The 14,858-nt window shown below is 48.6% G+C and overlaps 1 protein-coding gene across 9 annotated transcripts in view; it reads right to left on the minus strand.

The window, feature by feature from the left end:
- PKNOX2 (PBX/knotted 1 homeobox 2) overlaps positions 1–14,858 on the minus strand; it is a 624,957-nt gene that overhangs the window by 221,622 nt on the left and 388,477 nt on the right. For all 9 annotated transcript variants that reach the window (XM_054005412.1, XM_054005405.1, XM_054005406.1 and 6 more), the window contains one exon: positions 12,339–12,478. In XM_054005412.1, the coding sequence (XP_053861387.1) occupies positions 12,339–12,478 (140 nt within the window). The remainder of the gene's footprint in view (positions 1–12,338; positions 12,479–14,858) is intronic.

Raw genomic sequence — 14,858 nt, forward strand, 5'->3', positions numbered from 1 at the left:
TATTAATGAAAACTTCAGACAATTATTTTGTTAACAAACATAATTAAGCAGGAGGTACATATGTCTGTATTAGCAGTATATCCTGCCATCCCCATCCTCCCTCCAAAATGAGAGACAGCACTCTCACAGCAAGTTCTCACAACAAGCTCATTTAACAAATTCTTACATATTCATTCACGAGAATTACTTTTCAAATATTGGACAATTATAGACATTAACAGATTCTAAACTAAAAACATGGCCAACTGTTTTCTTCGTTCATCCTTTGTTTTCTTTTATGCTTCTGGAGTGACGTGCATTGAAGCCACCTTCATGAGGTATGGACTGAGCCATGGTGGCATAACTGGGATCATCCTGAAACCAGAGTTGCTCAGGACTCAGCCTCCACATATGCTGTGGCTGGTGGAAGACATTGCAAACATAAATGAATTCAAGCACCATGCCTATCCACCACAGGACATTGTTGGTCCAGTTAAACACAATGCTCTTGTGAGAATGATGCACCTTGTACAGCTATGAGATGTGACTGTAACAGTGCCAAACTGCCATGCCCCATATTCTGGGCACACCAAGGCAGTGTGGGGTGTTCAGGAGCGGCGCCAGGGTTTTTGGCGCCCTAAGCAGGGGTCCTTCTGCGCTCCCGGTCGTTGTCGGCAATTCTGCGGCGAGGGGTCCTTCCGCGCTCCCGGTCTTCGGGGCACTTTGGCGGCGGGTCCCAGAGTGAGTGAAGGACCCACCGCAGAATTGCCGCCAAAGACCCGGAGCACGGAAGGACCCCCCGCCGCCAAATTGCCGCCCCCCCCAAATCCTGGTGCCCTAGGCGACCACCTAGGTCGCTTAAATGGAAGCGCCGGCCGTGGGGGTGTTGCACTGACCTGACAAAATCAGTTTCAGTATTTGCAGATAGAAATGGCAATGACAAGTAGCAACCTGTATTACTCAGTTTAGGACACTCAACTGCAGTTTGAATGAGAAAAAAACACTAGTAAACATTTATAATGATTCCAAAATGAAGTATTTGGTTAAAACTGTTATCATGATCATTATTACTATTTTGTTAAAGATATATAATTATCATGTGTAAAATATTTTTCACGGTAAAAAAAGTGGACAGTGTATCAAATGATAGGTAATTTAGTTACAAGAATGTAAATATTTGCTATTACATTATGGCAGGAATAAATAAGTGAAAACAATACCAGGAACATTCCACAAGTTTTCATGAAGTTTAAACATCTGAATCCACACTTATACATCCAACCATTACTTTGATCTACACAAGGGAATTGACCTGAATACACTCCAGTATGACTTGGTCAGCCAGTGACACAACTATATCTGTACATTGGCTGTGCTGGAGCCTGCATCATCCCACAAGCTGACATGGAGGGTTCACATGTGTGCCAAAAAGGAAAGGAGACAGAGCTGAGCCTCACAAGGCTTAATTTCTGAGAATCATAGAATCATAGAATATCAGGGTTGAAAGAGACCTCAGGAGGTCATCTAGTCCAACCCCCTGCTCAAAGCAGGACCAACCCCAACTAAATCATCCCAGCCAGGGCTTTGTCAAGATGGGCCTTAAAAACCTCTAAGGATGTTGTCAAGGCTGATTCCCCCCTCTGGCACTTTGAGTGCAGAAGGTCGGGGCCCGCAAGGATTCTAAAAATTAATACTGGCCACTCCAGGCTGGTATTAAACTCCTAATGTCACAGCTTCTCTCTGACCTTGGATGGATAGATGCTGCTACCACCCAAGTGTAAAAAACCCCTTTGGACCCAGGAAGGTGCACTTGGGAATTCCTCCCTGGGGGGTACCCTCAAGCCCTTTCACCCCCCTCCGGGGAAGAGCTGAGAAAGAAAACAAAGGAAATCAGCTGGTGCCACCAGCTAATTAAACAACATGTGCACAAACCTCTTAGGACACAAAAAAACCCAAATCCTGTTCTTTAAAAAGGTAAATTTGATTAAAAACCAAAAGAAAGAAAACACATCTGGAACTTAAGCTATTGCTAGATTTAAAAAGAGCAAATATAATAATTAAGCATCAAGAATGGTTTTCCTGAGGTCCAGCTTAAAGGTTACAAGCAAAACAAAAGCACCTGGGGTTAGCACAACGGAGTCCACAAGCCATAAAGAAATAAAAGACATAAACCTAACTGCGTCTTCCTAGACGTTTCCTGATCTACTTACATATCTGGGGGTTTCAAATAAGTAGTTTCTAGGTATGATCTGATGGTTTTTCATACCTGGCTTAAAGCTTCTTACAGCATAGTTCAGCCCTTTTCCTGCTCTGCATCTCCTCTCTCCAGAGAACAACAGACAGACAGACAAAGGGAAAGTTTTTTTTCCAATTTTAAAAAGTTCTAGCCCTCCCATTGGCTCTTTTGGTCAGGTGCCCACTCCCTTCCTTTCACCTGTGGGCTTTTTTTTAACCCTTTACAGGTAAAGCAAGTAGAGAATAGCTACTAACAAAGATTTTACAGCCAACTGGCTGGCTGGGTGTCCAAAAAAGGGAGCTAACCCCCCTTCATTTATCACAGGTGTAGATTCCACCACCTCCCTAGGTAACCCATTCCAGTGCTTCACCACCCTCCAAGTGAAATAGTTTTTCCTAATATCCAACCTAGACCTCCCCCACTGCAACTTGAGACCATTGCTCCTTGTTCTGTCATCTGCCACCACTGAGAACAGCCGAGCTTCATCTTTTTTGGAACCCCCCCATCAGGTAGCTGAAGGCTACTATCAAATCCCCCCTCACTCTGCTCTTATGCAGACTAAATAAGCCCAGTTCCCTCAGACTCTCCTCATAAGTTATGTGCCCCAGCCCCCTAATCATTTTTGTTGTCATCTGCTGGCCTCTCTCCAATTTCTCCACATCCTTTCTGTAGTGGGGGAGAGGGGGGCTCAAAACTGGAAGCAATACTCCAGATTGTGGCCTCACCAGCGCCGAATAGAGGGGCAATGCTCCTACTAATGCAGCCCAATATGCCGTTAGCCTTCTTGGCAACAAGGGCACACTGTTGACTTATATCCAGCTTCTCATCCACTGTAATACCCAGGTCCTTTTCTGCAGAACTGACGCTTAGCCAGTCGGTCCCCAGCCTGTAGCAGTGCCTGGGATTCTTCTGTCCTAAGTGCAGGACTCTGAACTTGTGCTTGTTGAACCTCATCAGATGTCTTTTGGCCCAATCCTCCAATTTGTCTAGGTCACTCTGGATCCTATCCCTACCCTCCAGCGTATCTACCTCTCCCCCCAGCTTAGTGTCATCCGTGAACTTGCTGGGGGTCCAATCCATCCAATCATCTAGATCATTAATGAAGAGGTTGAACAAACTCATGAGTCTCTGAGAACTGTGTGAAAGGAATGGGGGAAGCCACCTAAGTGCTACATTGTCTATTCCTGGTTAGGTGTTATTTGGGATTGCCAGTGCTGAAAACAGTTTAGAGATTGTCCATAGGCACAAGCAGTGCTGTTACTGTGCCACAACCTAGTCTCAAATCTGATTACAGAAGATCAAGAATATCAGCAGTGATGTGTTGCTGGAAGGCAAAATGAGCCCCGTCTAGGTCCCAAGAGTTCTGGGGTTTGCTACAAGACCCTTGGCGGATCAATAGCGATGGGGATTGAATCTGTACTGTTTTAAGTATAGACAAGCCCTTAGTATTTAGATTTCTTGCATTTGTATACAAGCACTTATAAAATGTGTCAATATTTAGTTGTCTGCCTTCATATGATGTACTTTAATGGGATTCTTTTTCATTTGACTGTTTCTCTTCAGTTCCTACCTGTACTTTAGCATCTTCTATCCTCTCCTCTTTACGAGGATATAGAGAATCCCCATTAATAGATCCTCCCCTAAGGGACGTCTCTGTCTGAACTGTGTTCTCCCCTGTGTCTGTCGGCTTTCCCCCAGCCCTTAGTTTCTCTACTACCTTTTTAATTTTACATGCTAGCAATCTGGTTCCATTTTGGTTTAAGTGGTGCCCATCCTTCCTGTATAGGCTCTCCCTTTCCCAAAAGGTTCCTCAGTTCCTAATTATTCTTAATCCCCCCTCCCAATGCCGCTGTCTCATCCACGCATTGAGACCCTGCAATTCTGCCTGTCTAACTGGCCCTGTGCATGGAACTGGAAGCATTCAGAGAATTCTACCATGGAGGTCCTGGACTTTAATCTCTTACCTAGCAGCTTAAGTTTGGCCTCCAGGACCTCACTCCTACCTTTCCGTATGTCCTTGGTACCTACTTCCACTGGTTTTAATAGGACGCGTGCAGTGAACTCCACTTTGCACTGCCATCATGTCCAGCCAATATTGGAACATGTGGGGGCAAAAAAAAAAAAAAAAAAGAATTGACAATTGATATAAAATATATAGAAAAGTGCCTCTTCTTAGCATTCAACAGTTCCTTGGAAATATGTTGGTAAATCTCTAATCTGTAACCCCCCAAGTACATCTCCAATGTATTTGAGGGAAATGCTGCTGTTAGCAGCTTGCTAACACTGATTAAAATTATTAATCCTGCTTACAATGTTGTTAAAAAACATTAAGCAGTAAGTTACAAACCCCTAAGGTGAAATAATAAAGAGATTGATCTCAGATGAGAGCGAAAGAGAGAAGTGGTGCCTGCAACAGGCTGCCAGCAATCTGGAAACATCAAAACAAAGTCCCCCAAGTCTAAAAGCCCCAGGCTGACTGTGGCCTTCAAACAAATGCACATAGGCTTGTGCCTGCACAGTAGGATGTGCTTACTGACACCAGCTGAATCTCCCTCTCTGTACCAGGGTTTCCAGCAAGGGGAGAGAACTGGCATCTCCCTTGTCCTGCTGCTTCTGAAAAGACTGAGGGGAAAATTGCTCAGGAGTTGTTGTTTTTGGGGGGTTTTTAAACTGCCATAGACCATTTCTTCTTCTTTTGTCCAGTACATCTATACTCTTCTCAAGCTGCACATAGCAGAATAAAAAGGTCAGTATAAATTAAACAAGACAGGGTCATGACCGGTGAAGATCAAAGATATCCATCACGTAAGTGAGGGATGGGGAATAACAACAACAACAACTTTTATTTTGAAGTACCCTCCACTGCCACTGAAGAGGGTACTTCAAATAATACCCATAAATAAAAACGCCATACAAATGTAATTAACAATATCTGGAAACTCACAAAGCAAAACTCCCAAGGGGTTTGTCCCAGGGCAGGGGCGGCAGGTTTGTATAATTTTTGGTGGTGTCCAGAATGTGTCTAAGTCTCTTCCCTCCTCCCTCCCCCCTCTGGCCCGCCTTGTAAGCCGATATATATTTTATGAAATAATGTAAAAATGGACTGGAAACTGTAAGCGTTTAACAGTTTCCCTTTACTGCACAATATCCCGATCGTAAGAAAAAAATATTTAACTAAGAATATCAACGTTATTAATACTCTTTTGAATACAGAAACAACCAAGCACTCTTTGATCAATAACCCTCAAAAGCAAATACTTTCTAAAATTAAAACAAATATAGCCCCTTCTTTTGCGGTGTTCTTTTGCGATGATCAAGAATTTGTTGCTGGGATAAAATGAAGCCACAACGCGCCGGCGCTACAAGATTACAAGGGTCAATTAAAAGTGGAAAGTCAGAAGCAGCACTCACCTGCTTCAATATATTATATTTTGTTGTACCTGTTGTGATGAAGTGGGAATGTTCTTAATGTTTTCTCTGAATACTGTGTGGGTGCCTCAGTTTCCCCTGCAAGGTGCCAACTGAAGGTGTTGGAGAACAAAGATCAGGTGGCCTCCTTGCCAGGAAAAGAGACAAAGGCCAGAGGAGGGGCTGGAAGGAGTGTCAGTTTGGAGCTGGCTGGGGAGACGAGGAGAGGCCCAGAACTTGGGTCTGGCTCCCCACCCCCGAAGATGGACCTGACTGAGGGGGTCCTGTTTTCTGCACCTACACGCTCTGTTTTAGACTGTGTTCCTGTCATCTAATAAACCTTCTGTTTTACCAGCTGGCTAAGAGTCACGTCTGACTGCGGAGTTGGGGTGCAGGGCCCTCTGGCTTTCCCAGGAGCCCCACCTGGGCGGACTCGCTGCGGAAAGCGCACGGTGTGGAAGGGGATGCTGAATGCTCCGAGGTCAGACCCAGGAAGGTGTAAGCTTCCTGCCCTGAAGACAGTAGGCTCAGAGAGAGGAGGCTCCCCCAGAGTCCTGACTGGCTTCGTATGAAGTAGTTCCAGAGCATCCCAGCATCCCCTTCCACACTGTGCGCTTCCCGCAGCGAATCCGCACAGGCACTGACACTCCCTCCAGCCCCTCCTCTGGCCTTTGTCTCTTTTCCAGGCAAGGAGGCCACCTGATCTCTTTGTTCTCCAACACCTTCAGTTGGCACCTTGCAGGGGAGGGGCCCCTGCCATCAGTTGCCAGGAGACAGGGTGTCGGCCATTCTCTGTACAGACAGAATCACACTGGCCCTCTAGGGCTCTGGAACAATCACACCCCCTTATCCCACAATCTAGATCCTTAAGAAATGCATAGGGGAAACTGAGGCACCCACACAGTATTCAGAGAAAACATTAAGAACATTCCCACTTCGTCACACCTGTATACAACCAATTATATACTTTAAAGGGTGTAAAATAATCAAATATTGTGTTAAACACGATCATACCCCAAACTGACCGCCAAATTTAAGTTGCGTGTTTTTCCCCTCAGGTGAGGGCTCTGGGGTGGGGCTGGGGATGAGGGGTTCACAGTGCAGGAGGGGGCTCAGGGCTTGGGGTGCTGAGGGCGCAGGCTCTGGGTGGGGCATGGCCAGGGATGAGGAGCTTGGGGTGCAGACAAGCTGCCCAATGGCTAGGGCCAGAGAAGACCTCCCACCCCAACCCTCTCCCCCTGGCAACAGTAAGCTCTGGGGGAGGGACCGCTCCTCTGCCTCTCGCCCCCTCCTCCCCGGCAGCACACTCACTCTGCACCACTGTCACTGCACATGCTCCTAGGGCCCTTCTCAGGTCCAGGAAGCCCCCTCTCCTCCCCTATGGTGGGTACCGGGGGAGAGGGGTTGCATCACATGTGGCCTCCTCGCCATAGCCTCACTGGGAGTGAGGGATGGGACTGCCTCTTGCCCAGGGTGGGGCAGGAGTGGGGCTGTGGGCGGGCGGATCACAGGGTCAAACACTCACCGAAGCCCCAGCAGCTGCTCAGGTGAGTGAGGTCCGCTCCAGATGTCTCCCGGACGGAAGCCCCCTTGGCGTCTCCCCCTGGTGGGTGCCGGGGGAGGGCTGCCAAGCACGTGTGTGCCTCCTCCTCCCCTCCTGAGGTGCTCAGTCTGCTGGCGCTGCTCTTGTGCTATAGCCATAGGCAGCAGCAGCCACTGGCAGCACAGGCAGGCAAGGGAGAGCCGCGCGCCACTTTCATTCAGGCAGGGACACTCCCGGGCTCAGGTGGGAGACCTGCGGGGGGGGGGGGGGGTGGCAGGCGGGAGCCGGGGCCCGCTCCAGGCAGCTCCGGGGGAGAGACCCAGCTCCAAACATTGGTGGAGCAGGGCCCCCGGCCCTGAATATTCCTGAAGCCCGGCCACCATGGGCCCATACAACTTGCTACCCATGTCCCAAGGTGCCTGGCCTCTCTGAATGAAGTAGGCCCAGCTCTGCTGGGCCAGAGCAGATGCTCCCATTCTAAGAGCACCTAGGGCCTATAAATAGTCAGGGAGGCTGTGACTAGGGGAGACCTGCTGTGTCAGAGCTGCCTGGATCAGTCAAGAAGGGCAGTGGAGAGCTGCCAGAGGGACAGGTGGAGAAGTAGAAGTGTTCTAGGGGTGCTGGATCCTCATGAAAGTAGGAGGGCTATGAGGCCCTGCCCTCGCTGTGGGCCTGCCCCTCCTCTTCGTTCCAAGGGCCTGCCCCCCTGGCCAGGCCAGGGTAACAGCCATCCAGGCTGCTGTGGGGAGCCTTGGCAGACCTTCCACCTGCCTTTGGTAGGGGGCACGAGAGCACAGATGTGGTGGGTGACACCAGAGTCTGGTGACGGGGCGTGCCCAGAAGAGAGCCTGGTGGGGTGTTTCTGCTACACAGAGCAGGGTTTCAGGACTATGTTTGGGACTCTTGGTGTTAGAGTATTTGCATGATGTTTTTGTAATAAACCAGGCCCAAGGAGTGCTACTTTTGAGGCAAGGGAGCCTGTGGTGGAGTCTGCGAGATTTCTGAAAGGCAAAAGTGAGGCAGGTGCACCTGGCATGCTGTGACCTGCTGCAGGAGGGCACTCCAGGTGGGACTGCCCGATGACAAGGTTCTAATACAAAGGATGGCAATGCAGTAATGAAAGGAAACTAATACAGGACAACCTCTAACACCTTTGGGGGGAAAACTGACTTGGGGCTTTTTAAAATTCAGGGCCAGAGGGAGTAAGGGAGATTTCACAGGGAGGAAGTTCCACATCCGAGGGCCAAATACTTCAATATTGTTGTCATCTGTTAACATAGCATACAGTGGCGGAGCATTGTGTAACTGACGTTAGAATCATAATGTATACACACAAGGGGAAAAAAAACTAGTAAAAGAAAGGAATTCCATCATGTGAAACCATAGACTCCCGGCATGGGTTTGAACCCAGAACGTTCTGAGCCACACTACTGACTTCAACCACCTGCATTGAAGAACTAATGCCATTAGCTGGTAGCAGTAGTAGGCTATTGTTCTCAAAGCACACCAGTCACTAGAGGGTGAGATGACGCATACTTCACCAGTGTTTTGCACAACTGTTCACTAACCTCCAGAAGAATGTTGGAGATCAGAGGACTTAGGCCTGGTCTACACTAGAAATTTATGTCCGATTAACTACATTGGTTAGGGGCGTAGACGCCAACTGCATGGGTGCTCCGGGGCTGGAGGACCCACGGGAAAAAAATCAGCAGGTGCTCTGCACCCACCGGCAGTCAAGCTCCCCCCGCCTCTTCCCCACCTCCTCCTTGAGAGCGCCGCGTTCCTGCTCCTCCCCCTCCCTCCCAGCACTTCTGCCCGCCGCCAAACAGCTGTTTGGCGGCACTCCACGAGGAGGAGCGGGGACACAGTGCGCTCAAGGGAGGAGGCAGGGAAGAGGCAGGGTGGGGGCGGAGACTTGGGAAAGGGGGTGGAATGGGGGTGGGGTGGAAGCGGAGCAAGGGTGTGAAGAGGCAGGGCAGGGGTGGGGACTTGGGGGAAGGGATGGAATGGGGGTGGGGCCATGGGCAGAGGGAGGTCAACCACCCACCGGCAGGAGCAGAAGTTGGCACCTATGGTTAGGGGTGTGAAAAATTCACACCACCTGAGCAGCGTTGTTAAGCCGACCTAAGTCCCTATGTAGACAGAAGAATTCTTCCCTCAACCCAAATCCCGCTTCTCAGTGAGGTGGATTACCTACACCAACAGGAGAATCCCTCCTGTCGGCACAGATAGTGTCTACATTGAAGCGCTACAGAAGCACATCTGTGCTGCTGTAGCATTTTAAGAGTAGACAAGCCCTGAGAGTTTAGACTCTTGGATGTCAATGGTGTTTTGGATTTACATGGTGCTCATTAATGTGTGCATCTCAAAAGTGGGCAGGTAGGATATCTTACAAATATCCTAACCAACTGCACAGATTTGGTATATGCATTCTGAGAGACGATGTGGCTAAGTGGAAGAGTCCTTGGGTCTGCCATATTTGATACCTGGTTCTTTGTGATGTTGTGCAGTCTCGTCAGTAAAAGGAGGAGGCTTGCTTTCTAGGATAGGGACATATGAGGTCTTGCTCAATAATAAGGTTTGTTAAGTACAAAGGATTATTAACAGAAACAGGAAGATCTATTTTGCTGTGTTTAATGTGGCTCACTAGCTCATGTGATGCAGGAAATTCTGTAGGTCCTAGAAGCACAAACAGTTTGGCTGAAATATTCATAAAACTAAGGGCACAGCTACACTGCAAAACACCCCTCACATCAGTGACACTCAGTGCCCGGGTCAATTGATTCAGGCTCGCACCACAGGCTAAAAAGAGCATAGACTGACTCAGGCTTGCACTGTGGGGCTAAAAATAGCCATGTAGAGGTTCCTGTTTGGGCTGGCATCTGGGCTCTGAGACCCTCCCCCCTCGCTGCGTTTCAGTGCCTGGGCTCCAGCCCAAGCAGGAACCTCTACAGTTGAACCAGGCTCTGAGATGTGATGCCACAGGGTTTTTTGCTATGTAGATGTACCCTAAGGGATCAATGTTGAACAAGTTCTACAGTGCATGCACAAATGAGGACTTTCTGTATCTTATAACTTGACAAAATGTGGATGAATTTTTCACAGGGACAGTGGAAAGGATCTCTCTGGCTTCCAAGTTTCAAGTTCCTTCTCCAAACCATAGAAGCATTAAACTGTTTAAAAAAATGGCACGGCTACCTGTCACTGACCTCGCTGAAAAACAACTGAACAGTTCTCACTCAAATTTCAAAAGAAACAAAACAACAAAAACCTCTGAAGCCAAGAACAAGCATGAAAAATTTCAACCCGCATGGTTAAGGTCTGCAAAAACTGTAACAACTGAAAACACCGTCTTACAATGGAAAATTGTAGGCAATCTTAAACACCACTGCAGCTGCACCTCTAATACCACCAGCCTCCCTTTATTCCAGTGCTTGGATGAGCAGTTAAAGACTGACCAAATATCCTGCCCTACCCCATGGCACTCTCTACTCTTGAGGTTGGATGGTACTTTCAGTGAGCAGAACCTAGATACCTGTATTATATTATTGAGTGCTTAGAGCTTGTGATCAACATTTGTATAACTATATTAATAATGTAGGAGAGGAGGCAGCCACTCCTATCAGCTGTCATGGACATTTTGCAGAGAGAGGCTTTTTCTGTTGCATTTTTTTTATTCCAGATATTTTCTTTTCTCATACGTACCTGCTGGAGTAGCACCAGCTAACCCAGTTACTAAGTGCATTTACTGGGAGTGCCTACCTGTTTAGTCTACTTCAATGCCCACAAAAAGACATCACTTTAGCTTTTATGCAGCTACAGACACTTTACCAGAAATGTTCCTCAGTTTCCAGGCCTCGGTTGCCCTTCCATACACCCGAGCAAAGCGGGGACAGAACGCTGCCATTCTGGTCTGATAGTCACCTATTTTGCACCGGGATAAATGACTGACCCAGGGACAGAGCAGGGTAAAATCCAGCTCTCAATCTCTTCACCAAGGAGCCTACCCCATTGTCCAGTAGGCCAGCCAGTTGAGTAGGGGGCCAGATGCACTGAAAGCTGAATCGACAGAACCTTTTCCTTGGATCAAAGAGGAAATAAAGCCAGGTGTAAGGTTGCCAGATGAAGAAGCAGGAATCCCCTTGAGCCTACATTTGGGATCCCTGCTCAGCGGCATTGCTGCTTGCTCATCTGTGTTTAGCAGTTAATAATACAGACAACTTTTAGTTTTAAAGAGCAAATGTTCTCCTCATCCTCTTGTGTCTGCGCATGAGGCCAGGGATGGGAAATTACCCAGAAGGGTCAATGCAAAAGTCACCCTGTTGTGATGGCTGAGGGGTTAAGGAGAGGATGAGCCCACCGCTGTGGATGATTACATGGTCTATCATGTGGGCTAGCTCTCTGCCCTGAGGCGTGGGGATTACTGCTAGTGTGAGCCTGCTGCCCAGGGGGGGCTTGGACAGCAGGATGAGCAGGTCTGGCTGACTACTTATGTCACAGAGGCAGCCAAACAGGCATCAGATAGTATCCCGGTATCCAGACATTCCCCTTTAAAAAAGCCATGATAACTGAATCCCATGGTCATTTTAGACCTAGGGTGACCAGACAACAAGTGTGAAAAATCGGGACAGGGGGTGGGGGGTAATAGGAGCCTATATAAGAAAAAGACCCCAACATCGGGACTGTCCCTATAAAATCGGGACATCTGGTCACCCTATTTTAGACCAGTGAGATACGAGGAATAACCAGGTGAGAAGCCAAACAAATTAGGAAGGGAAAGTAACAGAAGGAATTCAGAATTCCCCAGTATCCACTGAGCAGTTCATCCTAATATCTTCCATCACATAGTAATTGTTCCTGATCTTTAGCATCCCAGGTGCACTGGGGTCACTGTCTCCTGCACATTGTTCAGCAGGATGGTGTGTAGGTACCTTTAATTTCTCTAACAAAGAGAGCAAAACTCTTTCTTCTGGAATATGGGTCTCACCTAGTTTAAGGTGAACTGAAAGCTGCCTCCTGACAAATCTATTGAGAAGGACGCCTAAGCAAATGCCTCTCTGTAGACTCCTGCTGACATGTTAGCCCCAGGCCAGATTGCAGTAATAGCTCAACGTGCCACTCCAGTGATGGGAAGGAACATTAAAGAGCAGCCTGGCAGTAGTTTCTCTGTACCTGTAGACAGCTCGCTTGTCAGCCTCCAGCTGCGCCTGAGGGTCAATAGGAGTGCTGGGGACTGGGGTGTTGGCTGCTGCCGAGGGTGTTGTGATGTGCACTGGCTGTGCCTTAGCCGGCTGTTGCGCTGTGGCAGTCATCTGTTAAAACAAGACAAGAAAGCACTGGGGTTTATAACAAACCAGATCTATGTGTAAGTGAAAGGAGGGGAGGAACTTCTCTGTGACTATGCGTGTGCAGGGCTGGCTTTAGGAAGTGCGGGGCCCAATTCGAACAGTTTCGACGGGGCCCTGGCAGGGATGACTAAAAAAAAAAACCACGTGGGGCTTGTAGTGAACGGGCCACGCTCCTAGTCCTTGGCGGCGGGTCCTTCACTTGCTCCGGATCTTCGGCAACACTGAAGGACCCGCTGCCAAAGTGCCGCCAAAGACCCAGAGCAAGTGAAGGACCCGCCACCAAAGACCTGGAGCGCCGCCGGGTGAGTAAAAATTAAAAAGGGGCCTCTAGCCAGGGAAAGGATTCTCTGGCACTTGCCCCCCACTCTGGGCGTCCCTCCCACTGGGCGCGGGGCCCTCTTGGGTGCGGGGCCCGATTCGGGGAATTGGTGGAATTGGCCTAAAGCCGGCCCTGTGCGTGTGTGCAATATCAATATTGCATCATGTGCATGTGACCCTCTGGGTGCTTGTATGTGTGTGGTTGTAGCTCTGTGTTTATGTGCCACTGGGTCCTGCTCACGTGTCTCTGGGTGTGTCTCTGTCTCACATTTTGTCTGTGAGTGTGCCTGTGCATTTACATGTGTGTGAATTGTGTGTGTTACTGCCTCTATATATGTGCGTCTCTGTGCAAGTGAGTCCATGTTTGCATGTGTGTGAGTGTATCTGAATTTATGAGTATGTCTGTCTCCTTTCTCCACAGAGTTATCATTAGGGCCCTACCAAATTCGCAATCCATTTTGGTCAATTTCATGGTCATAGGATTTTTAAAATAATACATTTCTTTATTTCAGCTATTTAAATCTGAAATTTCATAGTGTTGTAATTGTAGGGGTCTTGACCCAAAAAAGAGGGGGGGGGGTTTGCAAGGTTATTGTAGGGGAATTGCGGTACTACTAGCCTTACTTCTGCGCTGTTGCTGGCGCCAGCACTGTCTTCAGAGCTGGGCAGCCAGAGAGCAGCGGCTGTTGGATGGGCGCCCAGCTCTGAAGGCAGAGCCGCCGCCAGCAGCAGCACAGAAGTAAGGATGGCATGGTATGGTATTGCCACCCTTCTGCGCTGCAGCCTGCAGAGCTGGGCACCCAGTCAGCAGCTGCAACTCTCCGGCCGCCCAGCTCCGAAGGCAGCAGTGCAGAAGTAAGGGTGGGATGGTCTGGTATTGCCACCCTTACTTCTGCGCTGCTGCTGGCGGGGCACTGCCTTCAGAGCCGAGTGCCCATCCAACAGCCGCTCTCTATGGCTGCTCAGCTCTGAAGGCAGTGCAAAAGCAAAGGTGGCAATACTACAACCCCCCTAAAATAACCTTGTGATCCCCTGCAATTCCCTTTTGGGCAGGACCCCCAATTTGAGAAATGCTGGTCTCCCCAGTGAAATCTGTATAGTATAGGGTAAAAGCACACAAAACACCAGATTTCATGGAGGGAGGACAGATTTCTCGGTCCATGATGCGTTCTTCATGGCCATGAATTTGGTAGAGCCCTAGCAGTGGTGAAACTAACTTAAAGGACTTACCGGTACTCCGGAGTCCTTAGGAGGGGGCGGGGCTTCAACCGGAAGAGACGGGGCCTTTAAATCCCCAGGCGCTTTAAATCAGGATTTAAAGGGCCCGGGGCATCAGCAGCTGGGAGCCCCAGGCCCTTTAAATCATCCCAGAGCTACCAGCTGCAGAGGCCGATTCCCCAGGGCTCCGGCAGCAGGGTTCTGGTGGCAATTTAAAGGGCCCGGGGCTTTAGCCGCTGCTGGAAGCCCCAAGCCCTTTAAATAGCCACCAGGGGAAGCTGATTCTCCCCGGTACGGCTTACTGGCATACCGGCTTACTTTCACCTCTGGGCCCTAGTTATCATGTACCATATGTTTTTTGTCTGTGGTTTTGCTGATCTCATTGGTGTCTGTGTGACTTTTTGGAGGGTTGTGCCGGTGTGCTTGATTGCCTTGTGGTGTTTTTGTGTGTGTCTCTGTGTCAATATATTTCTTGGAAGCTATTCCATGGCTTAATTGGAAGATGCCAGAACCATTAGAAAAGACAGATGCCCAATTGTTTAGACCTATTCCCCACAACAAGTCTTTTTAGGACAGGAAGGGTCTGACATGAAAAATTCAGGAATAACAGATCTGTTCCACCATTGCCCTGCATCTTGTATTATCATTTACAGCCATGCAAAGTCTGTGTAAATCTCTACTATTCTGAGTACCTATTGGTTCTCATTTATTTTGACATAATAATAAAAAGCAACACTTCTCCAAGAGTTTAGACACCCTAACATAGCATTAGCATTACAGCAAGCCCAAGAGCATGGAATGAATCATT

This window comes from Malaclemys terrapin, chromosome 15, assembly GCF_027887155.1.
Source record: "Malaclemys terrapin pileata isolate rMalTer1 chromosome 15, rMalTer1.hap1, whole genome shotgun sequence".
Classification (NCBI taxonomy): domain Eukaryota; kingdom Metazoa; phylum Chordata; order Testudines; family Emydidae; genus Malaclemys; species Malaclemys terrapin.